This window comes from Pimephales promelas, chromosome 11 (genome assembly GCF_988280905.1).
Source record: "Pimephales promelas chromosome 11, fPimPro1.hap1.1, whole genome shotgun sequence".
NCBI classification, from domain to species: Eukaryota; Metazoa; Chordata; class Actinopteri; order Cypriniformes; family Leuciscidae; genus Pimephales; species Pimephales promelas.
This window is the reverse complement of record NC_142779.1, coordinates 6,649,732-6,676,187: the sequence shown is the minus strand read 5'-3', so window position 1 is coordinate 6,676,187 and position 26,456 is coordinate 6,649,732. Positions and strand designations below refer to the sequence as shown.

The following is a 26,456-nucleotide window of genomic DNA, read 5'->3' as shown; positions in this document are numbered from 1 at the left end:
AAATCAGTTGTATTTTGCCAATGAGAATGTAATAAAAACACCAAACAAAAATAACAATTCAGGGAAGCTAGTCTCAAAAAAAAAAAGTGACAGAAATCAAAAAGTACAACTAAATCCAAAAACAAATTAATTCAAAGCTGCATTAATCTGAGCTTTGCCAAAAAAAGAAATATTTATATTTTGTAACCTGACCCAAACCATTCATTCATTGCTTTGTAATTTGGCCTGGGTGAGTTTCCTCACCACTGCACCAGCCACTTTTATTCCTCATGCCATCTGCGGCCACTCAATTAGAGCTCCACAATGCTCCTCTCCATCCATCAACAGTAAACGCATCAAGCCACAGTTGTTATCTGCTTATTTTCTATAATGCATCCTTTTTTGTGAGGTGCATGGCAATGAAATATTGACAGACAGCCTGAAAACAGTCCTCTACAGACATGTTTAACTGGAGGGGGCAAACCCAACAAACTTCCCTCTAGGATGAGGATGAAGAGTCCACCTTTAAAACCCCTTTCAAGGCACACAGCCATTCCTCTGGTTTACCAGATGTGGTCCGAGACCGCACTGGCTTAGCAACAGGAAAGGCACTGCAAGAGTTGATCTGTGGGTACTTCTTATCATGAGACCAGAATGCCTGCAGGGTTGCCCAACTTCCCCTCCAAATCCATTCACCAAGACTGAACATAATGGGAGAGTTGGCCCTAAGGTGTCTCACACTCTGTCTCTACAGAAGCGAGAGCAGGTAAACACGGAGAGCCGGTGAATTCATTCTGTACACATTGAAGGAAGGGCTGGCTGAACATTGTACTAGCTGACAGTTCCCCTTCGGATAAGTGCATGCATTCAGAGGGAAACAGACTCGAGACCCCATGTTCCTTTTTAGTACAAATTTGCCGCACATTTCCTCTTAGATGGAAAACAGCTCCACTAAATGATGAAACTATTTTCAGAAAGACAACTGTGGTATGCTAATTTTGAGGCAATGAATACAGTAAAAAGTTCAGTTTTATCTAATCATAAGTGCTATTTTGAGTCATATCCATACTGAAACTGCAACAAAACCGACATGTCTGCAGTCACAATAACAGCTCTCTGAAAAGAGCATGTTCATGAAAAAGACGAAAAAGACTCAAGACAAATCAACCATTTATTTCAATAAATGAACCCAACACCATACTAACATACTCATACTAACATAAAACTCAGTTAGTATAATCACAACACTCGCGCTCAGCGACCACAGCCAAAAGTCTTGTTCCACTCTTCATATAGCTCCAGATCTTTAGAAGAGACACTGGGCCGCACTGTTTTGAGAGCCTCCTGGAAGTCACCGTAGAGTATTGGCCGAACCTGTTCTTCTGTGATGGTCGTTATATCACTAAGGCAAATGCTTCGGATGGGGCCAAGGGCTGCTTCGCGACACAGCTGCGTCATATCCGCCCCCGAATACCCCTCTGTTCCCTGCATCACTTTCTCCATCTCATCTGCCGTTAGCTGACTTTTCTCACGGGACATGAGGTTGATCACTATCTTCCGTCGAGCCTCAGCCTCCGGGAGAGGGATGTAGAGTCGCTTGGATAGGCGACGGCGGGCTGCTTCGTCAATCTCTTGAGGCCGGTTGGTGGCACCAACCACAAGGATGCGATCTTCTGCTGAGGTGGCAGCTCCATCCAACTGGACGAGAAACTCTGTTTTAATTCGACGGGATGAGTCGTGCTCTCCGTCTGTGCGCTGAGAAAGAAGGGAATCGATCTCATCGATGAAGATGACTGCAGGTTGGTGGCACCGAGCGATGGCAAAAAGCGCCCGTACCATCTTCTCGCCCTCCCCGACCCACTTTGAAGTGAGCGACGAGGCGCTGATGCTGAAGAAAGTGGCTCCGGATTGGCACGCTATACACTTCCCGATTAGAGTTTTACCGGTGCCTGGAGGACCAAAGAGAAGGATGCCTTTAGGTGGACCTCTAAGACCGGTGAAGATATCAGGCCTCAACATTGGCCACACTACAATCTCTTTGATTGTGGCTTTGGCAAACTCCAGGCCGGCGATATCATCCCAAGCTACAGGGGGGCCGTGGTCCATGATCTCACTCATGATAAGTTCAATGATCTTGGGCTCAAAGTTCTTTAAACGCTCGTCAACAGGTTCCGTGTCTTGTGGTTTGTTGTCCTTCGAGTAACTCTCTTCCTCTTGTCTTGGCATGGGAGAGACGAATTTGGAGGTTGCCCCGCGAGGCCGTTGTGCCCCCAGGCATTTCTTGGAGATTGTAGCAAAGTTGGCCCCAGAGCCTCGCTGGCCCTGATGCGAATGTTTTTTTTGCTGGTCAACTATGAACTGTTCTCGTGCTGATCTAAAATTAGTGCTGACACCCTCTTCTCCTCTCCGTCCCCTCCCTCGCGGTTCCTGCTCGCCTTGTGATGGGAATGAACTTCTGTTGCTTTCACTTCCTGAGCTGTAGAAGTTCTTCCTCTTGGATGGGTTTGTGGAAGAAAAGAACACTGGCTGATTGTGCACATTGGAGCCACTTGTGCAACCCATACTAGATTGAGTCACACTAGCATTGCCTGTGGAATTGAAATAGTTTTGGCCAAACATAGGCGATCTCATTGGAGCTTTTGGAGCATTTTGTGCCAGGGTCAAACGCGGAAGGGCTCCTTCAAGTCCTCTGGCCATCTCCGTAGCACCACTAAGTGGGTTACTGATCCCCTTTCCCATATCAGCTCTGGGTGGAGGCGCGGAGGGCCAGTGAGCCAGAGGCTCTCGTCTAAAACCAGGAGGACCAGAGAGAGCGCTGCCTTTCTCCCCACCCTCACTGACCTCACCACCAACAGTGATGTTAACATCTGCCGGATCTACTGGGAGAGCGCCTTCTTTTGACCCAGCCTGCATCATCCTTTGCACGCACGGCAGATTGAACACATTCTCGGACGTTAGGGATGACTCCCATTTGTCGCTATAGTTCTTTTGATTGCGGGCCAAGTGCAGGGCACTCTCTGCATAGTTGTTTAGCCCGGTGCGTGGGTCGTCTGAGTCCAGGGCTGAGGCGTACCTCTCTGAGTAGGTCCTGAGCAGGCTGGCAGCTCCAGCCGGAGAGAGCTCAGCACTCGCCCATGCATACTGAATGGACAGGATGTGTGCCCGATAAGCATCGGCCGTCTGTTCAGGTGTACAAGAGCCAGACGAAATGTCAAAGGACCTCCTCTGCCACTCGTCCAGGTGTGCTCTGCTCATGCCTGGCCTGATCCAGCCTGGGTAAGAAGTGGGCACAGGATCAATTAATAATGTATAAAAGTTGAGGTAGCACACAACAATAGGGCTATTGAAGGGTGGTGATGATAATGCAGGTTAAATAATGATTTTGCAGGCAATATAAAGTTAAGCAACATTGTGAATTTCAATATAACTTGAATCCACTTTTTATGTGCCAATTGGGTTTCCTAAAGCTTGATTTTCCAGTATGAGAGCTTTAAGACAAAAGCATTTCAATAGTGCCTCTAATTTAAACTCCAGTTATAAAACAGTGTTATAATCAGTTTGCTTCCTTTAATTAACTTCCGAGATCCAATCAAATTGTTTGTTTCAGTGAATCGAGTCAAAACTCCATGACAGTTTTTTTGTAGTAGAAAAACAACATAGTAAACATTACATAATAAATTCATACGTTTTTGATTCTGTAATTATACTGGGGCATATAATTAAAAATAGCACTCTTCCCTGTGTTCATTTAAGAAATGAACAGTGTGGAAAACATGCCTTGATCAGTTTAAACTATATTATATGTAATCCCTTTCAGACAAAATACATAAATATTAGTATATATATAATATTGTCAAAAGGAAGAAAAGTATTTTGATATTTATTTTTTTTGCTGTATATCTCAGGCCTACTGTCTTGGTGAATGAGATGATCAGTTATAAAATAAAATTACGAGCAGGAATTGAATATAACTGCCCAGGAATTGAATATAGAATATAACTGTCCAGAATGTATGTACAGTATATATATATATATATATATATATATATATATATATACTGTATATATAGCCTCTTTTATTGCCTTAAATCCAAGATAAAGTTACATATTTCATTCCAGAGTAAGTTTATCCATTCCTCTCATTTTCATTCATTCAATTTGTAGAGAGAGCGCAAAGTGCAGAATATTTCTGATGATCTGAAAAAAATTCCAATAAGAAATTAGTTTTGTAGACAACTATGAAATTCATCATGAAATTCATTCATGTATAAAAGTCTGCAAAAGGGTTGTACTTCCTGAAAAAATATATTTGGGGATGAGACCAGATAATGAAGAAACAATCAGTCAAAAGTAGAGCATAGATGTGAACAACTTAATTTGTGTATGAAACCTCGTTAAGTTGGTTAAAAGAATGGAGCGAGCTAGATTTTATTAGTTAATCTGTACACAATCCCTATAGCCCACTGTTGTGTTATTTCATTGTTTTGATGATTTATTATTTTAAAGCGTGAATTGTGTTAAGAACAAAGAATGAGATTGAGATGAGATACTACTATTTCACTTCATACCAATGCTACTGTATGCGACAGAAATGTGATAGTCGAAATCCACATTATCCATAGAATGATCGTACATAACGATCTTACGAATAATGTCTCAAGGGGTATCAACACATATATGGAAATGGAATATTTGTAGTACGTTCAGATATTGAGGACAAAGTAGCTTTATCTAAAAACCGAACGTGAGCTGACAAGCTGGAACACAAATCACAAATACAGCTTCAAACACTCACGTGTGCATTTACTTTGGGAGAGGAAAGTTGTAACCTAACTTACCTCTGGGTTAAACGTTTTTCTTGTGTAAATGCTGTAAGGTTCAGCAACACCTGAAAATCTAAACAACGATACGGAACAAAACAACAACCATAACTTTGACTAAACCTCGCGCCTCCTATTTTTCAGAGCAGATGTGCGGCGCGCGCACCACCAACTTCCGGATGCTCAGTAATAAGATCGCGCGCGCCATCGCCTGGAGAAAGACACTCAGTGCGTTTATTTTAGGGCCTGTTCTAAATGTTCGCGTTTGTATTTGTATTATATTTTATTTCTTTATATCGATCATATGTCATTTGAACAAAAGGCAGGTAATGTAAAAAATATGTTTCTTGCTCACACAGACTATAAAACTAGACATTTCAACTGAGCCCATGATGCCGTGGTCGTGGTAACATTCCACTTGCTAGACTTTATTTCAATATTTTTATTGGAAATATATATTTATTGTAAACTTTAAAGTGTAAAGTGCTGTAGTAACTGACATTTCAACTGGCAGCAATTTTTCTTATGTTTTTATGGAAGGCCATTTCTGCCATAAATGGAAAAAATCACGTAGGCCTATTGGTAAATCATAATTCTAACATTAAAGTCATACTCATGAGATAAAAAGACGAAATTATGTAATAGTAAATCAGAATTATGAAATGTATATAATTATTTCGACTTTTAAGCTCATATCTGTCTTAGTACCTGATGTCAACGTTTACTTTTTTCTAATAATTATGATTTCCCAAAACTTTTTTTTATGTGGTCGAAATGGCCTTCCATAATTTTTGCTCTGAAAATCATAGCAATTGTTTGAATGGAAGCCAGAACAGGATACACGCAGTATGTTACTATTTATTTGTAGCTAACACAGACTATATACTGACTTGAACATCCGCAATATCAATCGTGCAGTTAAAAATCAGCACAGCTGTAATGTTAGTCCCGAATGTAACATAAAACTACAATTCCCACAAGTCTGTGCGGCGTGCGTGCGTTCACTCCACTCCAGCGGTACGTCGCATCATGAATGTGTTGGGATAAAAGGCTTCAACTGGGGATTTAAACTGATGTCTACTGTCTAGACGAATACACAGGAAGCGAGGAATTAAATGCATAGCTATATACAGTCGACCGCTATTCTTTGACTCTGTACTTGTAGCGTTTTGCTGGATTTTGTTTTTTTTAAATATTTTTTTGTTTATAGACAATCATGAAGCTAGCGTAGACTGTTAGCTGCGATAATTCAGAAGCAAAATCCTACAAGAGTCACACCCTAATATACGGCCACGCGACTGCGGGTACAGATGCCCGACCCGGGAGTTTGGGAGTAACGTCATAGCTAGATCATTTCTTATAACGATATTGTTTTTATTTGTGCAAATCAACTCAGAAGGGAGGTCATGTATGTCCGGTTTCAGTCTACTTTGTTGGGAGACAGATAACGTTAGTCGGCTAGCTAGTGTGTGTGATCGTCAGCAGAAGACAGGAATATGAGTTCGCCAATGTACACGTTTGTTCTGAGAGATGACAACAGTACTGTGTATGCTGAGGTCGCCAGGATCCTCAGCTCTACTGGAAAATGGAAACGACTGAAAAAGGACAATCCTCGGTTTAATTTAATGCTGGGAGAGAGAAATCGGCTGCCTTTTGGAAGACTGGGTAAATGATTTCAAGACCTGCGTATCTGACACGCATTTCCAACTCAAAATGCAATAATGATGTGATTGTTTTAATCCCATGCTGTTTACACATTTCTAAGTTAAGTTAAGAGTTTCAGCAAGTTAATTTCTCAAATAAAATCTCATCTAACCCGTGCTCATTTTCAGCTTTTTGGAGACAAGCTGTTAAACTTATTATAATGCACGATAAAACAATGCACTGCGGTGTCCAGCAGCAATAACCACACATATTCAGCTTGATAATGCATCCCAGTAGATCAGTATCTCTGTAACTGTGTAGTAATAACATGTAATAACATTGACATTAACTTTTTTTTTCAACATAAGTTTTAATATTAGTATTTTATAAATATTTATAAATTACTAAAGCACATAAGTGCATATGGTTTTATAAGTATATATATATATATATATATATATATATGAAGAGTTCAGATGCAAAAGCCTCTAAGTGCCATTAGAAATTTTCTTCTAGAATGATAATTTTTATATCAAGCTTGTATGTTTAAGTTCAGTAATTTCACTTAAATGCCAATGATAATTACCTATTAATTGTTATTTAAGTGAAATTACTGAACTTAAATATACAAGTTTGATAAAAATCATCATTAAAGAAGAAAATTTCAAATGGCATTTAGAGGCTTTTGCATCTGAACTCTTCATATATATATATATATATATATATATATATATATATATATACAGTATACATATATAATAACATTTCTTATTATGAGTTATTATCAGAAACTGTGATAGACTACCATTCAAACATTTGGGGTAAGATTTTAATAAAAGATCATTACTAATAATATTTTTATTCTCCAAGTATGCATTTGATCAAAAGACATACAGTAAAGAAACTTTCTATTTATTTCTACAAAAATATTAAGCAGCAAAAAAAAAAAAAAAACAGTTTTCAACATTGATAATAATAAGATCCATTTATAATAATTGAGCACCAATAATAATGTCAAATCAGCATATTAGAATGATTTCTGAAGGATCATGTGACTGAAAACTGGAGTAATGATGCTGAAAATTCAGCTTTGTCATCACAGGAATAAATCCCATTTTAAAACATATTAAAATAGAAAACAGTTATTTTAAATTGGAATTTTAAGTAACATAATGGTTTTACTCAATTTTTGAGCAAATAAATGGTGAGCATTAGAGACATTTTTCAAACACAATTAAAAGAAAATCCAAACATTTAGGGGTAGTGTGTGTACATGACTGTTGGTGGTGAACTACACAAATGTTGATTAAAGTATTTTTAGCTGCAGGACAGTGCCGTCACCGCTCAATATTTCGACATTTCAGTGTCAGATACCCTGCTGTGTCCTCTACAGGTCATGAACCAGGACTGATGCAGCTGGTGAATTATTTCAGAGGAGCCGATAAACTCTGTCGCAAAGCATCACTGGTCAAGTAGGCTGTTTATTTATTCATACCAGATGAATAAAGTTTCCTTCCCCCATTCAAATGTATAACCATAATTGACGTTAATGAGAGTTTTGAAGTGATGTTAGGAATTATGCTTACTTAAGGAATGTCTTTAAAGCACACTTTCCTTTTTCATCCATGCTATTGATTTATAAACTCTGCAGTTCCTCAGTCATGAATTATATTTATATAAGCATGTCTGTTGTTTAGGATTGTCAAGACCAGTCCAGAGTTAAAGGACTCCTGTAACTGGTTCCCTGAGTCTTACATCATATACCCAACCAACCTCAACACCCCAGTGGCCCCGGCCACCAATGGCATCAGCCACATGAAGAGCAACCCAAAGACAGATGAGCGAGAGGTCTTTTTAGCTTCATATATCTCCAGAAAAGAAAGCGGAGAGGGAACGGTGTGGATCGCCAAATCATCAGCAGGTGCAAAAGGTATGAATTTCTATAGTCCAAAGTGGTAAGCTGGAAGAGAGATGCCAGAATGCAATCTTTGTACATGATTTGATCTCCCTATCTTTGTTCAGGTGCGGGTATATTAATATCTCATGATGCAAACCAGTTGCTTGAGTTCATCGATAATCAAGGCCAAGTGCATGTCATTCAGAAGTATCTGGAAAAACCACTGCTGCTGGAGCCAGGACATCGCAAATTTGATATAAGGTAAGATGAGCTATTTAATCCTTTGTGCTGAATGTTTTGATGCGATTATGTTCCATCCTAATTAAGTCAAAGTATTTCTAAGTCGATGGATATTCTCTTGTCTGTAGGAGTTGGGTGCTTGTAGACCATCAGTACAATATCTACTTGTACCGTGAGGGTGTGTTGAGGACATCTTCTGAGCCCTATAACAGCTCAGATCTCCAGGATATGACCAGTCACCTGACAAATCACTGCATCCAGAAGGAGCATTCGCAGAACTACGGCCGCTATGAGGAGGGCAACGAGATGTTCTTTGATGAGTTCAGACAGTACCTGTTGACCACACACAATCTTGCCATGGAAACATCTATTTTACCTCAGATCAAGCATATTATCAGGTGCTCCTATATTGAAAGTTCACCTATAATGATTGCATGTTATTGAGTTGTATAAGAAAAAGGCATAACTTATTTCTCAAAGATACTTGATTATTGTCAGAGATGTTCAGTGGGGGTCCAAAACTTTGAGTCTACTATTGCAAATGTTTATATTCTGAATTTTTTCAAATTTAAATGTCTTTTCCCCATACAAATCAGTGTTATTTTTGTATAATTTATAAACTACTATAGTATTTTGAATGAGCTTTATTTTTATACTTTCTAATTTAATTTTATGTTTCGTAATTTTTTTTTGTTCGTTTTAGTTATAGTAACTTTAGTACTTCCAACTTCGGTTATTTGCTAAATAAGTTTTTAATGTAAATTTATATTTTATTTCAGCTTTATTTCAAGTAACAAGTTAATAGTTTTAGTTAACACTGTTGCAATTGTATTTCAACTTAACAAATACGTGATCTACAATCTTAATTATTTATTTCAAATTTTACATAATATTTCTTTGTTTTAATTTTTTATAAAAGTAGTGCTGTTAAATCAATGAATCACATCTAAAGCTTATATATATATATATATATATATATACACTTACAAACTTTTGTTAGATGTAATTAATCGTTTTAATAGCACTTCTCTTTCAAAAGATTTTTTAATGCCAAAATTAACATATTTTTACTCCATTTAACTCCATATATGTTGGCATTTGTGTTTGTGTGTAACTAACTGTAGCTTTCCTCTGAAATCCTGTGGCTTGTCTCAACAGGAGCTGTCTCGCATGCATCGAGCCAGCCATCAGCACAAAGCATCTGTCCTACCAGAGCTTCCAGCTTTTTGGCTTTGACTTCATGGTGGACGAGAGCTTCAAAGTCTGGCTAATTGAGATAAATGGGGCGCCTGCTTGTGCACAGTGAGTTCACACTTCTCTTTTGTTATGTCCACAATGTTTTGCTTTAGTATCTATCTTCCAAATGTACAAAATATTTGAAAAGCAATCATGATTTTGTCCCTCATTTTCACATTTGTTGTGTTAATGCATAAATTGTCCTATATATAGAATGTGTCACCACAAGTTTTGGGAGAGGAAAAAAAAACCTTTAGGCATCCTAGCTAAATGTATAATGGTGAATTTCACACTGAGGTAAAGGTTGTGAAAAGAGGTGCGAGTTGCAACATGATACCATCTATTAAACATTTAAGGTCAGACTGTTGTTCCAACAAATCATTTTAAACCATGTATTGTTGCTGTTCCCCATCTGGCAAGTAACTCAGTTTTATTTTTATTTGTTTCCGCCTGAGTCTGTTTGTGTGTTCGTATGAAAGAGAGCTGGCCATAGCTAATAAAGCGTCATTTCATGGGGGAAAACATAAAAATAGTTTATAATTTTTATCCTGTTGTTTGATATTTTTATTTGATTGCTCAATGTCTTTGTAATTTTTGATATTAAAGTTTCTCTCTCTTGTAGGAAACTCTACACTGAGCTATGTCAAGGCATCGTGGATGTGGCCATCTCCACAGTGTTCTCTCTAAACGCAGATGCTCTCTCATCCTCACCTCCGTTCTCCACTTCTCCATCTCTTTCCTCGAACTCCTGCTCCTCACCCAAGATCAGGGCACCCCATCATTTCGGCCCATTCATCAAACTATAAATTGCTGTTGCAGGATGCTGCTGTTGTCATGCAAACCCCGTCCCTATAGTCCTGCCCGAAAACAACATCAACCAATCTGAGAGGCTTAAGGGTCTACACCTGATCTTGGGATTGAACATACAGGGGTTTCTAAAGGATCTCTGTCTGAAGAGGACTGAAGGTACATGGCGTCACCTCTGAAACTCTGTCAGTTTCCATCCATCATTTCTAAAGCAAACGCAGAAGAGTCCACAGAAATACAGAGAGCATGAGTTTCCAAAGTAAAGACTGGAAGGTGAGGAGAATCCTGCACATGCCAGTGTAGCATTACCTAGAAAAGTGTGATTTGTTTCTAAAGCCAAGCATGCACATTAATAATCAAGACTTTGTTTGTAACACTTGTACGTCATTTAAAGACTTGAATTTGCGAACACACTTTTGAAGGATGAGTGGCAACCAAAGAGAAGGGTTTAGATCCTCTATGGCTGCATCTGAAATCACATACTTCCCTACTATATAGTAGGCAAAAAACAGTATGTGAAAAAAGAAGTATGTCCGAATTCACAGTACTCATAAAAGAGTAGACGAAAAGTACTTGGATGACCTACTACTTTACGGCGAGGTTCTGAAGTGTGCATACGATGGACACTTTACTATCCCATGAGGCGACGTAACTGACGCTAGTAGGCCACATAATAATGACAGCAACAACACATTCATACTACACAGAACATACCTTTTCAGCGGCCCTTTGAGAAATAAGTTACTTATTCAAAATAAGTACCTACCCAAGAGAGTATGTGATTTCGGACGCAGCCTAGGCCCCAGATCTGTTGCGTCAATGAGACTCCTCAGGACTTTCCCAGGCACCTTGATGTAACGGAGGATGGATTTGAGACTTTAGTGCCTTACATATTCACATTCTCTCAACACCCACTTCCACAAGTTAATATGGCCTTTTGTACATCTGTATGTCCCATCAACTGTATTCTCTATTAGACTCTTGTGTGCGTTTTGTGCTGTTAGCTTCAGTGTAATACGTGGTTTTTAAACCACAAAAGACTCTTTTTCAGATATTTATGATTTGCAGTGTAGTGTACATGGTTGTGATGTTAAGACAGTATTTGGTAGAAGTAGCAGAAGATAATCTGTTTGCATACTTATTGTCATGTTACTGTTCTGTCTAGTGAGAGCAGATTTAGTCTTCCCACTGATTCTGTTATTGTGACACGATACATTCATTATTACTTTGTGACAGGCAATCAAGAACATCTGGGAATTGGGAAGCACTGCCTTCTGCTTGTTTTGTCATGAGCATTCACAACTCATCACTTAGTATTCAATAGACAAATGATAATAGTTATTTGCAATAGTTATTTAGTTCATTCATTCCATCCAAACTTTGTCAAGAGTTGCATTTTCTGAATGAGTAAACCTTCAGAGGACTGAGATGTTGCATGTCAAAGCATGTTAAAAGCTAGGCTCTTTATACATACATAGTAAACGTCTAAATATGACTTCCTGTATGATGTATATGATTTGCTCAGCTGAAGAAAAAATAAGGCTTTGGAAGATTTTTATCCATCTAATGCAAGTGAATGATGCTTCATTTTGACTGTTCAAAATCATTTAGGCAGCTTCAAACGCCTCCACAAGCGTTATAAAGTATTTTAAAAAAAGATTTTTCCTCAGAAAATGACATGATTTGCTAGAGAAGACCCTTATTTGTTTTCTGGGGTCGTGTGGAGGCCTTTGAAGCTGCCTAAATATGATTTTTGGATCATAAAAATGCTCTGTGTTGAGCACCATTCACTTGCATTTAGATGAAGAAAAATCCTGTCATGTTTTCTTCCAAAACCTTATATAGGGATAGTTCACTTTGAAATGAATTTTGAATAAGTTTTAGCTTACCTCAAGGGCTTCCAAGATGTAGGTGTCTTTGTTTCCACAGCATTTTCAATTTTGACATTTTTTGGTCAAACACAACAGTTGTTGTCTGTCAGTCATAATGATGCAGGTCAAATGGGAGCCCACCTCAAAGAGCATGCACAGAGAAGTCCAAATTAAACATGATTTAATGACTCGTGAATGTAAGTAGACACTGATGGCCTAAGGCACTAAACGAGCGGTTTGTGTGAGAAAACGAACAGTATTTATATAGTTTTTACCTCTTGTAAACAGCCGTCGAGAACCGACCTGAACCGTCTCCAGCGTGACGCCGGAAGTGATCGCGTGCGTATGTACGTCACGCATTGTTTACACGGAGATTTCGGAAGTTTTACCTTTCACTAAACCTATTTAGATATACGGGAAATCGCAATGGAATACGATTTCGATATATCTAAATATGTTTAGTGAAAGATAAAACTTCCGAAATCTCCGTGTAAACAATGCGTATACGCACGCGATCACTTCCGGCGTCACGTTGGAGACGGTTCAGTTCGGTTCAGTTGGACATCTGACTGATTCAGATCAGTTCGACGGCTGTTGTTAACATGAGGTAAAAACTATATAAATACTGTTCGTTTTCTCACACAAACCACTCCTTTCGTGTCTTAGGCCATTACATTTACGAGTCATTAAATCATGTTTAATTTCGACTTCTCTGTGCATGCTCTTTGAGGTGGACCCAGGGTGGACTCCATAGACTCAAAATTGAAAATACTGTGGAAACAAAGACACATACATCTTGGATGCCCTTGAGGTAAGCTAAAACATATCAAAAATTAATTTTAAAGTGAACTATCCCTTTAATTTCTCTAACATCTTGGATGCCCTTGGGGTGAATGCATTATTTCTACTCTTGTTTATATTTCTGTACACTGCTGAAATGGTTTATGCGTAGCAGAGCACAATTATTTCTTTGGATTTTTATTAGCACACAATACGGGTTGCTTGGCAATCGGGTTGTGTGCAGCGATAGTCATTTAATGTAATTTCTTTAACATGATCTGCACAGGTTTATGACCTATTTCATCTTACTGTGCATGCAGATATGACTGAGTTCCTGTGATCGGTGTGGTTCATTAACAGCAGGCTCTGAGGGATTGATCTGTACACTGTCATGATGTAGATCACACACAGGCAAGTTGATGTGGAAGAAGAAAGCAGCAAATTAGGGTTTGAATGTGTGATATTCTGATATCAGTATTTATGTTGTTTGGCAGAAGAGGAAGGATGTGAAAAGTAGTTTAAACAGTATTGCATCTTTGAATTTAAAAGGAAAAGTATTGAAGGAAAGCCTTTTTTTACATTGTGGTCATCAATCCTACTAAGAGCAGTTTTCTAAGTTGTATTATGCATCTTTGCGGTTCTCGTCTTGTTTGTAGTGTGTATTACTTTTACATTTACTTTTTTTTATATATAGAAATTGAAGGTAGTTGTATGTAGCCTGTATGAGGGAAAACATCATCTAGCCAAAGATCAGCATGATGAAATATCTTCACTGCTGTTCAGAATAATGAACATTACTTGTTTGATTTAAGTTGTGAAATTTGAGAATGCTGTTGTAATTGTTTTCCTCCTGTACCTGAGGAAAGATCAATGCAATGTATGTTATTATTAGTCTAGTTTGCTGTATTTGTTACTGTTGTTTAGACCATTTGAAAATATACTTTTACTATGTTGGATAGGTAAAAGCCTGAAAAGTATTTGTTCAAATAAAAGCATCCATCCTGTGCAATAAATTTGTTTCCTATATACTGCATTAGCATTTAGTCCTTAAAAGGACGTATTGAAACTTTAAAAATGCAATATTTATCTATTATCCTCGTATTTTCATAAAGCCTGTTTATTCCTTACAGCTCTAAAGTAGTTTCCTATCCAAGTACCTGTAGCTGTCTGTCACGTGTGATATGTTAATAGTACAATATTTAATAAAATTAATTTTCTCTTCTCTGTTGTGTTCCAGGTAAGATGGTCCCACTTTATATTAAGTGTCTTTAACTACTATGTACTAAAATTCGAATTAATAATTTGATACAGAGCACATGCTTTTACATTGTACTTTCATTAAAAAAACCTGTTTTGCAAAACAGCAACACTATAAGAAGTACATAGTACCTACCATTTTCTTACAAAAGTACATAGTAGCTAAAGACACCTAAAAATGTGCCTTGTAAGATTATAACGAGGTATCTATATCAATGTATATCTATATGTGCCACATTAATCCCCATTAAGAAGGTAGAGAGTTATAAAAACCACTCGACTCTCCAACAGGGGGAACTAAAACCCACACAATCTCACAGTAGTAGAGTACATCTGTTGTCTTTATTCAAGTATATGTACACTATACCATACGATAATATAAGTAACACCACAAACACGGCAGTAAATGCAGCTTAGCCAGCGCAGCGGCAGCCTGAGAAAGTGGAAGATACACGAGTCCAGTGCGAAATTCAGGATACACAGAAACAAAATACACAACATTAATGAACACAAGTGGTAGAAGACAGAGACGGACAGTAGAAATGCAACAACAATAACCACAAAAATAAATATGTCAGGGTTATACAGGTCACAGCAGTCCCTGCTACTACACGCATGGTTTGTCCTAAATTTTATAATATTTTTGATGCTATATTGCCTTTCGTTAAATTTAAATTGAACCTTTTAAAGACTATGCAATTGCATATGGATTTTAGCATTAAAATCATCTAATTTCAGGGAGTGCCACGTCAGTAACCCCATTCTCAAAAAACTGATCAACAGTCAAAAAACACATATAAACAGTCTGAAAATGAATTTCAAACATGTGAAGGGCACATTTAGTCCCACTAGTGTGTAGCAAAGCTCAAATTAGTGACATAACGCAACTGGATCCTCTATCTATAAAAATGCAAATGATATAGGCCTATTTATTCATTTAAACTCCGTAAAGACAACTAAAACACACAAGCCGAGTGGATATTCCAGCTTTAGTCAGTAAAACATCGGATGTGAGATCAAATCCACTCAACACACAGCAGCTACCCTATTGCACATGGTCACAATGCAGAGAATTAACATGCGTTTTACAGAGAAAACACACATATCCACACACACTCAACTGCATCAGGCAGTAATATAATATATTACACCAATAAAAAGGTTATAGTGAAAGAGTTACATGAATACAGAAGACGTAGAAACAAAGTCAAGGCGGCCAGTTGAGCAGTGCACTATATTAACACAAGTCCTTGACATTATACACTGATATATATTGACCACAGTATTAAAAAGTATGCATTTAGTAATATCATGACTGACATTTGACCTTAAAGAGTTCAAACTGTTCTGTCGTCATACACAAAAATCAACAACTTCCACATTCATTAGTACCTGCCCGAGGCACTCACAAGGCACGCCTGCTTTCAAACAGGTACTGTAGTTAAACATCTGGGGACAGAATTTATATTCCAGTGCATTTTTATCTGGAGTAACTCCATGTGAGATAACATACTGTTGCTTTTACCTCACAAATAACAGAAAGATAAAGGCTTCCTGCTGTTATTGTTCATGAAAACCTTCAATATTCAGGTGGTGTAAGAAGTGAAGCAAAGCCGACATTTAAATCAACCGAAAGCATCTATAAACCAAATGCGATCGATAAAACTGAGGTAAACAACTAAATTTAGTTTCGTAACAGTTAATGGGTTGATAAGTGTAACATTATCCTATGAGATCGTTCAAAGTGCAGAGTTACTTTGCATACTGAATCTGTTCTTTCAGTCCTGAGATTTAATCCACATTCTTATTCAACCATGGCAGCGTAAACCATCTAAAATCTTTTTCTTTTTACTACGAGGGAGGATTTTTCCTTTTCCTTGTGTTATAAAACCCATTAGAGAAATAAGGCCTGTCCCTCCAACTTCTTAAAAGCAATAAAAAAAATGTGCATCATTGAACCATCACTCATGTAAACATGGACCTTCATTAACACGGTGCAGTTCTCACTTTATCTAGGGAATATGAGCATCATCATGGTCCTCTGGTGTAACTCAAGGTATTCAACATTAATCTCGACAATGGCAGAATATTAAGTTGCAAAGAGGGAAAAATGGGACAATTTTGTCTATAAACAGTCAAATATGCACACCTGTTACTCAAGTCACTATAATCAACAATAAAAACGGTCCTATAGTTGTTGGTTTCAAAAAGCATCAACGTACATCTCGAAATAAAACAGAAAAATCCAATGAAAGCAGAAAAAAGTGTCTAGTCTCAACCTGAGTCCCAATAGCATTATTGATTTTTTCTTGGATTTCTTTTCATCTTTGCAGAACACGATTTCAAATTTGTTGCGCACTTTGGTTCTGGTTGAGATTTTTTTTTTACATAATTTCTACAGCTAACTTGCCAGAAATTAAATACATATACAAAGACTCGAGAGCAAAAGTAACCTCCAGAGAAGGTTGTCCTGTCTGAACACAGCTCACGTCAGCCCGATGATGAGACCTCGTAGTACCTCTCTTCGTTGGGACATCCAACAGCAGACCGTCAATGCGCCAGGTCAGTGTGACTGGAACTCAGGTCCCGCGTCTTCCTTAGACGATTATTTCGGTCCTGTAAGATACAAAAAACTGAGCTCAGGAGATCCTGAAGGAAGTAAACGAAAAGGTCGCTCAGGGCGAGTCTATTTTACATTATATAATCTCATTATCAATTCACACATAAATATTTAATTAGTTGACATTTTGTCAGGACACATTGTTGGGTGCAAAAAAGGCCCACAATCATGTTAAACTGTTTAGCTAATACAAGTGTAACATCTTGCAGTCTGGGTGAAAAATTCATTGTCTATGTACATTTATTTATGTAAAACTGCCACCTTGTAAAATCTTCGAATAAACAAACAAACCTTTTTTGTATTAAAATCAATGTACAAAAATGGCTGAATTCAGTGTAATTTTAAAGGAAAGATTCTCTAAATGAGCAAACATCATTATGGCAATTCCCCATGGGGCAGTTCAATGGCATGGTCCTCTCATGACAGGAAATGATGACATACTGTCATGAGAGAACCATGCCATTCTGAATGTAGGATGTCTGGATTCCATTCACAATATATACCAGATTTAAAGTTTATTCCTCATCAAATGTACTTGGACAGTGTACAATGTCAAGCACACCTGAGGTTTAGTTTACAACTCTGTAAACAATTATTTGCTTCTTGCTAATGCTAGCTGGTACAAGGTGGTATTAGGAGAAGGGTCATTCACATTCTTAAAAAGCATGTAATTGGACAAAAATCTGGACAAGACCATCAATACAAATTGACACATTATTTTTCTGAATCATTTTAATCTATTCCAAAATGTAATAAAACCTTTAAGAGTATGTTAGCATGTAGCTGAAAAGCTAACGTAGACTAAAACAAAAACTACATTTTCATTTCATTTCACTCCTTAAAGACTGTATAGAGTCAAAGAACTGGAAAATGAAACCCAAAAGAAGGACAATGTGAAATACTACTGTTAAATTGTCTATGAATCTCTTTCGATATTATAAATACACTGAACAATGCATTAGCCGGATTGTTTCCTACAAGTGTTTATTTTATAACCCAAGACCATCAGTGGTTATTAGGGATTTTAGCAAACACAATCAGATGTGTTAGTCTGTGACCGCTGAGATCTCACACGTACAGTTAATTAATGTGTGTTAATATGGTAACGAAAGAGCTGTGGGTGTGTTGATAATAGAAGCTCCCATCCAACAGTACGAGACTGAAAGACAAAGTGCAAGACAGTAAAGTGCAAGACAGATCGGCCAGAAAAAAAGATACAAATAAAGTGTCAGGAGAGAGAAAGAGCAGAAAAGAAAGATGTCGTCTTACTTTGAGTTCTCCCACAGGAATATCCGGCTGGTTGAGAACTCCAAGAGAGCTGGCCCTCTTCATGCTGCATCCGAGAGAGCCACATGCAAGCACGTCAGTGAGGTCAAAGGGCAGGTGTGAGCGGTCACGGAGGGATGGGAATGTGTGGGTTAAAACATGTAAAAGCAATCACTCAATGATGTTACTTTATTACTATGTGGACTAAGATACAAACACCACAGTGGAAAGACATGCAGTGACATACTGGCCATGTACACGCTGCAGATAAATTAGTGCTTAATCCTGTTTTGTACACACTGTTCAGTAATTTACGGGAGTGACAACGACTTTCTACAACTAAATTAACGAATTGATAATGAATCTGGTGTATAGTACAGGTCAGGGGTGCGTTTCCCGAAATCATCCTTAGCCAACTATGGTCGCAAGTTCCGTCGTTACCAATAGAGTTCAATGGGAATTGCGACCAACTTGCGACCATAGTTGGCTAACGATGCTTTCGGGAAACGCACCCCAGAGCTCTTTAAGATGTTTGTTCATTATTATTGTAATATCATGTGCTTTGAGACATATGTAGTTTAACATGTCTCTTGTCTTTTTGCAGTCTCTGCTGTGTGTGTGTTCATGTGTTTTGAAGGAGGCGATGCTTTGGAGAGGCTTTGAAGGGAGGGTGGGATCTCATGCTTTTAAAGCTAACTTGCTATTGCTAACTGCTCTGAAAATTGCCTACCCTACCTTTAATCAAAAATAGTGTATACCAAACACTCGAGACGCTAGAATGTTGCTGTGGTTATCACGTCAATCATCAGAATTTCACGAGCGAGTCTGTTACACACACAAAACGATAATTTGGGGGATTCACGCCAGTATTTAATTGTCAATCCTATAACTTTAGTGTGTACATGGCCACTGTGTTACGTTAGTCATCTGTTTTTTGACACTTCTCTCATTAATCACAGAGAAATCTCTTATTTTTGTTAAATGTAATATTACTGCTGGGTTATTTCAGTTGAGTTATTATTATAAGTCTGTATTTTCTCACCCTCATGTTTTTGTTCAAGCCTGTACGCTTCTATTTTTTATATTCAATTTTATAAATGGTGAATACAAGCGTTACAAGTCTGACATTGGTGCCTTGTGTTTTCGCATATATTGTAACTGAATACGACACCAGTTTGAATTTGAAAAATATATTTTTGAGCGCTGCAAAAAATGAGAAAGACTTAAATAAATAAATAAATTTCAGTACATTTTTTCACACAAAACTGTTGTATGAATTTCAAATAATTCAGTAGTCATTTGGACTACTTTTCGATTATTTTTTTGATGTTTGGTGTTAAGAAAATACTAGTCAGGTTTGGAAAGATATGAGGGTGAGTATATCGTGACAAAATGTTCATTCCAGAGTAAACTTTTTTTAAGACCAAAAAGGGTGATTTCTTTAAGACACATTGCACAAAATTAAATACACTAAACAAACAGGCACCAAAAATGAGCTGCAATGGACCCTTTTCACACTTCTGGATTTCTCCGTAGCGGAAGTCGAACTTCTATAATAATGAATTTAAATACAGGAATATTATAGCATTCAAATTTGCCGTCACTCCCTCAGCCTCACACAGCACTATTTACTAGCTTTCTGTAATTTAATGCTAAAAGTATAGTATTATAAATGTATATTAAATTTAAAATATACATTTAAAAAAAATTATTTACAATGTTAAGTGTGTAAACGCATCATCACAGTCTATGAAAAGGGTCCATTGTACAACAGTAAAAAGAAGTAGTTTGCCAAGGAGTTGGTAGACAAAGACGAGATAATGAAGAAAGGTAAAAAAAAAAAATTGGATAACACCGCAAGTGGGACCAAAAGACAGAAAATGGAGGAAACAGGCATGCAGCAGACAGCAAATTTGCATGGAAATGTTTATTCAATTAAACAAATGTACAACACCGCACAGAGTAATAAAAGTCCTCAAATCAGAATCCAAGCAGACACAAAAAGGCATCAAGAAAACCACCAGGCAAAAAAGGCATAAAAGATGAACAAAGTAATCATAACACACGGCAGAAAATAGATAAAATGCAAAGAATAAATAAAAAAATTAATGGCATTTTACAGGGTAAAGAGAGAAAGTTAGTCACATCTGGCAAATCAGATGCTACAGGAACCCCAGTGAGCCGTCCTGAACACACTGCATCATAATGTCCTCCGTCCGTCACGTTAGATGTCAATATGTCATTCAGGGTTAAGCAGGTTTATTCATGTGCAAAAAAATACAGCCCAGTTAATAAAGCAAGCAAACCCCTTCATCCACTTAAAAATGGGCAGTGAAAGAGAAAGACCTATATACCGGTAGAGGACTTTCCTTCATTATAACGTTACCACAGTGTGCAAAAAATCACCTGCCTTCCTCACATTAAAGAGATAATTCGATAAAACCGGTCCCATAAACCCTCTTAAAAGCAATTTTGTTTTGGTGTCATCCAGTGTTTAGAGTTTTTCAGTTTCACTTTAATTCACTTCATGCTTTCTATATTTACAGTCTATGGCTCCCAATGACATTTAAATTATCTTTAAAATGTCTAGTGGCATTTCAGACAGAGATACAGATTGTAATTCTGTCCCAGTGGGATCCTAAACTGCTCAAGATCTACTTCACTGCAGAGTTTAGTTGAAACTCTATTCGAATCATTTTAACAATGTCTTCCCAAAAGTCTGAGCATTCTTCTGTCCCAGTTTTCAAACCATATGGCCATTCAAGTTGCTATTCCAGTGTATGGTCATGTCATGTTCGCCTACCCATTGTTGAGTCCGTACTGGGAAGGTTTGGGATTTTGGAAAGGGGAGGTATGGTCTGAAAATAGGGATGGATGTGGTGATAGTTACCCAGGATTTTTGGGTTCGTTTTCTCGTAAGCCGCCTCCTTTGAGCTTGCGGACCAGTTTCTCGCTGCTGCGTCGGATAGAGGCCCGCAGTTTACTAAAGGAACCGCTGCGCTTCAACGAGCCCGAGCCGTCCTGCCAAAAGAGACGCCGCAGCGTTAAAACCACACAGACTTACGTTATATACTGCACATTAGTGAAAGAGGCCACTGACACAAGCTCATCCTCAAACACACTCAAGCACAATGATCACTTACCTGGATCTGGAAATATGGTCCTCGGTTATGTTGGTTTAAAAGGGATAGTTCAGTCGAAAAAGAAAATTCTGTTATAAATGACTCACCCTCATGTCATTCCAAGCCATTTAGTTATATGACAAACAATACAAAACAATCATGTCCATTCATATGGATTTCCTTTGTCTTTATGAACTCGAGCGTTCAATTGAATGGACAAAAATTCTGAGAATATTAAAACATCCTAATTTATGTCCTAAAGATGAACAAATGTCTTTCTCAGTTTGGACTGATATAAGGGTGAGCAAATTTTTATGACAATTTTCATTTTTGGGTGAACTAACTTAAACACTAGAACTAAAAATATGACCATATTTGAATTATATAAGCTTTCATAACAAATTTGCTGGTCAGGTTGTATGTATATGTATATATATATATATATATATATATATATATATATATATATATACGTATATATTTCTTTATGTCCACTGATCAATGCTTAAGTGTGAATAAAAGCATGAATTCAATATGTTCATCATATAAAGCAATCAAGTCCCTTCAGAAAATTTGGACTAAACTGTTCAATTCATATGGATTAGTTTTACGATCTCTTTGACATTTTTGAAGCATTAAAATGGTAGTTACATAGCTGTCAATGGAGGGACAAAAAGAGATTTTATTTAAGAATTTTAAAAGAGATTTTATTTAAAAATATCTTCATTTGTGTTCTGAAAATGAACAAAATTCTTACGGGTTTGGAACGACATTAGGTCGTTTTGAGTGAACTAACCCTTTAAACCTGTCTAAATCTCTTAGTTATGGCTTACACATGACCAGAGTTAAATTTCAGTTCAACTTTTCAGAAAGAATAATCTAAATTATAATAATAATTCTCACACTCAACTCTAGTAATAAAGAATATTTACTACTATTTATAAATGACTCTCCATTACTTTTTTTTAGTTATTCATGAGTGCTAGATAAGCATGATTAAACATTACGAAATAATTATAGAACCGTATACTGCACTCATAAAACAGCAATTTCTAGCTAATGAAACATTTTAGAGCTGAGCATTACTAGTAAGATCACTATAGCAATTAAAAAAATAATTTTAAGTGCCCATGTTTGAAATCTTCCCATGAACCCTGTAATATTCTGCAGGTCCCAATACAGTTCGTCCTCCGATCTTTACCACAATCTGCTCTGCTGCAGTCTCTTCTGCTGCGACCCCTCACCTTTGACCCCCTGAACAGGGGCTTGGAAGGGGGTGATGGAGGTGGAAAGGGGAGGAGGAGAGGTCTGAAGAAGATGCAACACTGAGCCAGAAAAATCAAGACCACCACCTCCATTTAAAAAGACAAGCAGTTACAGCAATCAGCCACAACACATCCAACTCACACACACACGACATCAGGTTTAAACGTTTCACCGGAAAAACACACATATGCTTTCAAGAACAGATAAAGAGAAGGAGAACACAAGCAGAGGCTGTGGTCAGCAAAGTCAGTTTTATTTAGTTATGAAAGACACAAGATGCAGCAACACACCAAAGAACATGTTAGTAGAAGAAAGAAAACAAGAGCATCAGATTCTACAGACATGCTTCTATTCGTCCCATCTAATCCTTCCCATTTGCCCATCTCCCTTTTCTAGTGATCTACTATATACAATGGTCTCTGAATCATGAACAATATGAAATGGTTTGAAAAAGTGTGTGAAAAACAAGATTTGCTGGTCTATACAAATGCTGAACAACACAACCATGCCACATTAATGCACTGTACAGGAAATGTGTGAGAGAGAGATAGCATTACAGGGCTCACTTTCGGACAAAGTTCAAATGGCTCCCAGCACTACAAGACATTGACGGGAACCAATGAGTGTCACAGGCCTTGCAGCTTAAATCAATGTTAGCGTCAATAAGAGAGAAGCTCTATTTATAGCATTTCTGGCATAATGGTGATTAGAAAATTTCAAATTTCGACTCATCCCTCCCCCTATTTATTCACTTATCTTAATATATAATTTTAAAGGATTTCATTTGCTTTTTTTGCTTCAGCACTGCCCTGAACAATCAATTACACATAATGGAAATGGAAATGTTTCCATATTTCACAAGACAAAATAATAGCTAAATAAAAATTAATTTAATTTTTTTTTATAAATTATATATATATATATATATATAAATATGGTTTCAAAAGTATGACCACATGTCTAAAGATCTACACAATTATACTAAATCAAATTGAATTTATTTTAAACTTTTAGGAAGCTTGACAAATTACTGTTATTATAAGTATGATTTTTACTGTTTTTTTTTTTTTTGAGAAATGCAAGTTATTTTATATTAACAATATGCCAAAAATGCTTTTGAGTTTAACTTATTATTGCACGCAGAATATTGTTTTTATGGAGGATGTATGTCAAATGAACAGCATAGACATTATTTAAGAGTAGAGTTGGTTTTAATTGGTCAAATCGATTAATCTAACAAAAGTTTGTTTATATATACACATATTATATAAACAAACTTGTATGTAATAGGTCAGCCCTATATTAAATATAATTTCTACTCTAAGGTCTCTTCACACAGCTCTTTTATACAGACTTGTAAAAGAGTGCAAGTCAACTATTTTTGACAGATATGGTCACTCATTATGAACAAAAATTCCCTTTGTGTTTAATGGAAAACATAACAGCAAATAGATTCAGAGGGTGAGTAAATAATGACAGAATTTTTATTCTTGAGTGAACTATTGCTTAAACACCAAAGCAGCGATATCAAGACGACAAATCCAATCAGTGTTAAAAGGATACTCCACTTTTTTTGGGAAATAGGCTCATTTTACAACTCCCCCAGAGTTAAACAGTTGAGTTTTACCATTTTCGAATCCATTCAGCCGATTTTCAGATTTTTAGAAGAATATCAGTAACCAGACAGTTTCTGGTCCCATTGACTTCCATAGTATATATTTTTTCCTCCTATTGAAGTCAATGGGACCAGAAACTGTGAAAACTGCAGGAAAAAAATAGCCTATTTCCAAAAAAGTGGAGTATCCCTTTAAAAAAGGTCCCTCTGGAGTATTTGATCAGGAAAACAGAGTCTTTACTAAGAGAGAGATTTATACAGCAGGAGACTCTGAGATGGAGCTCTAAAGGAAGGTAATTAGAGACATAGACATAGTGGCAGACAAACAGTTAAAGAGACTGATGGACAAGAAGAGACCTCTCTACAGACACATTACAGACTGACAGATTATTATAGTGCTGTAAGATAGAAGAGAGACTTAGTTCAGCTTTGACAAGAAGGAAAGGCCAAGGAACTTGGCCAGGTCGGGTCTGGTTTAGCCCACTTATGCCCACAGGAGGAGGAGGAGGAGAAGGAAAGGTGCCGTTCGGAGAGAGGAGACGAAAAACATCAAAGCTGGAGAGGGGGGGATGAGGATGGCATCCATCATGCAGAAGGTAAGTTCAACAACCACAACAAGGCACCTGGAGTTACACCTGCCAACCACACGAGAAAGAAAGAGAGAGAGAGCAATGCAAGAGGAGGCAGAATAAGTACACAAGGAGAAGAGAGAGGTTATAGAGAAAGAGGAACAGAGACAAAATGTTATATTATTAGGGAGACTGAAATTGAAAGTGCAGACAATGAAAAGAGACAGATGTGAAAAGCAAGAGATACAGAAGGTGAAACACAAAATGTTAAAATGGCAGTAAGGCCTGGAACATACTGTACACAAGCAAATGCTCAAATTGTGCCAGTGTAACCCCTCCGGTTCTACTCGCCCCAGTTCGACTTGCTTGCCTCCGTTACACTGACCCATCCGGGTCACGGCACCAACGTAACCCCTCTGGTTCTACTTGCACCGCTCCAAGCAATCAGCATTTACTGCATGATAAGCAGGAGCGCTAACAAGGGCGCTAAAAGACCACAGCATCTAGCGTCAGTTGCTAGTGCGCCTCTTGAGGCCTTGAGGTTAACTCGCACTCGCTGGCCTCCATTACGCCAGTACACACTTCTCTTCTCTCTGCATTCTCAGAGATGCCACAAGGGGCGCTATAGCATTAGAGCAAACTTTTTTGAGTCATTTCAAATCAGCTGCTGTCATGAGCTGCTGAGTAGTTTAATATGAGCAAATACTTCTCGAAAAAATTCAAAAAATTCAGCAATTCCAACAGAGTTCTGCAGGAATTAGTCTTAAAGGGGTTCTGTTGTGATTATATACTGGTTCATAATTTGTTTATGGGGTCTTTTAGAAACACGTTTACATCATAGTCAAAAAACACCAACATGAGCTGGAATGACAAAAAAAAAAAAACGGCGTCTCTTGGACATGTCGACAACACACTACTAATGCAACTCAACCAGGCCTTGTGCTTTTTTTTTTTTTTTGTATGCCTTGGGTGGGAATTTTGTAAATGAAAACAAAAGGCTACAATCAAGGGCATTTCAGGGAGTTCAGAGACAGCGCGCACTGATATAGAGTACTCCCTTTTGGAGTGGACTTTGGTGCTTTGTAAATTTGCAGACATTTTTCATGATCAAACAGAAACATTACAAACAAAAAAATTAAAAAAAAAAGTAAAAAATCATATTGGGACTCATTTAAAACCCAGAAATGAGGTAGCATTTTTGCACTTACGGTTGCTAAAGTCCTAAAGTTAATGGATTTTTTAATGGGTTTTAGGTTAAATGTCTGAAATAATGTTTAACTGTGTTTAATTCTATGACATAAAATCTGCTTTTACAGCCTTGTTGTGTTTATGTTGTTGGAAGCTTAGTGGTGGTGACGTTGAAGTATATAAAGTCAGTCTTTTGTTTTTACTTCTGGTAAAAAAAAAAAATCATAAAAGTTTTGTTCATTTATGAAGACTGTCTTGATGGACAATGTGTTCGAATCA

The 26,456-nt window shown here is 37.4% G+C and overlaps 3 protein-coding genes across 11 annotated transcripts in view; 1 reads left to right on the top strand and 2 right to left on the bottom strand.

Moving 5' to 3' along the window:
- Positions 1–1,137: 1,137 nt before the first annotated feature.
- fignl1 (fidgetin like 1) lies at positions 1,138–12,642 on the bottom strand. 2 transcript variants are annotated; one of them, XM_089116837.1, is made up of 3 exons: positions 12,513–12,642; positions 11,390–11,471; positions 1,138–3,251 (listed from the first exon to the last, which is right to left on the bottom strand). In XM_089116837.1, exon 3 carries the CDS (start codon positions 3,232–3,234, stop codon positions 1,234–1,236), a length of 2,001 nt encoding a protein of 666 aa, XP_088972963.1. In that variant the 5' UTR covers positions 3,235–3,251; positions 11,390–11,471; positions 12,513–12,642; the 3' UTR covers positions 1,138–1,233. The 2 variants fall into 2 exon arrangements, with proteins under 2 accessions (XP_088972963.1, XP_039528140.2); XM_039672206.2 differs by lacking the exons at positions 11,390–11,471; positions 12,513–12,642 and adding an exon at positions 4,818–4,972.
- Positions 5,801–14,498, top strand: ttl (tubulin tyrosine ligase). Of its 3 annotated transcripts, XM_089116838.1 has the most exons (9): positions 5,801–6,464; positions 7,837–7,915; positions 8,141–8,373; positions 8,466–8,601; positions 8,709–8,978; positions 9,739–9,882; positions 10,439–13,101; positions 13,225–13,305; positions 13,595–14,498. In XM_089116838.1, exons 1-7 carry the CDS (start codon positions 6,296–6,298, stop codon positions 10,620–10,622), a joined length of 1,215 nt encoding a protein of 404 aa, XP_088972964.1. In that variant the 5' UTR covers positions 5,801–6,295; the 3' UTR covers positions 10,623–13,101; positions 13,225–13,305; positions 13,595–14,498. The 3 variants fall into 3 exon arrangements, with proteins under 3 accessions (XP_088972964.1, XP_088972965.1, XP_039528139.2); XM_089116839.1 differs by lacking the exon at positions 13,225–13,305 and having other exon boundaries at positions 10,439–10,896; XM_039672205.2 differs by having other exon boundaries at positions 13,225–14,498.
- A 356-nt stretch (positions 14,499–14,854) lies between these two features.
- The window catches only part of klc1a (kinesin light chain 1a), a 40,483-nt gene continuing 28,881 nt past the window's right edge, over positions 14,855–26,456 (bottom strand). For 2 of the 6 annotated variants that reach the window (XM_039672523.2, XM_039672524.2), the window contains exons 15-17: positions 21,308–21,438; positions 18,421–18,484; positions 14,855–17,147 (exon numbers count right to left, since the gene is read on the bottom strand). In XM_039672523.2, the coding sequence (XP_039528457.1) occupies positions 17,082–17,147; positions 18,421–18,484; positions 21,308–21,438 (261 nt within the window). In that variant the 3' untranslated portion in view covers positions 14,855–17,081. The other 4 variants (XR_016145495.1, XM_039672526.2, XM_039672525.2 and 1 more) reach the window with 3 other exon arrangements.

Bases quoted from the DNA above. Each gene is read 5' to 3' on its own strand.
- fignl1 (XM_089116837.1), bottom strand. From the start codon at position 3,234: ATGAGCAGAGCACACCTGGACGAGTGGCAGAGGAGGTCCTTTGACATT.
- ttl (XM_089116839.1), top strand. From the start codon at position 6,296: ATGAGTTCGCCAATGTACACGTTTGTTCTGAGAGATGACAACAGTACT. The intron at 6,465-7,836 runs GTAAATGATTTC...TGTCCTCTACAG, and splicing joins GCTGCCTTTTGGAAGACTGG to GTCATGAACCAGGACTGATG. The intron at 8,374-8,465 runs GTATGAATTTCT...ATCTTTGTTCAG, and splicing joins ATCATCAGCAGGTGCAAAAG to GTGCGGGTATATTAATATCT.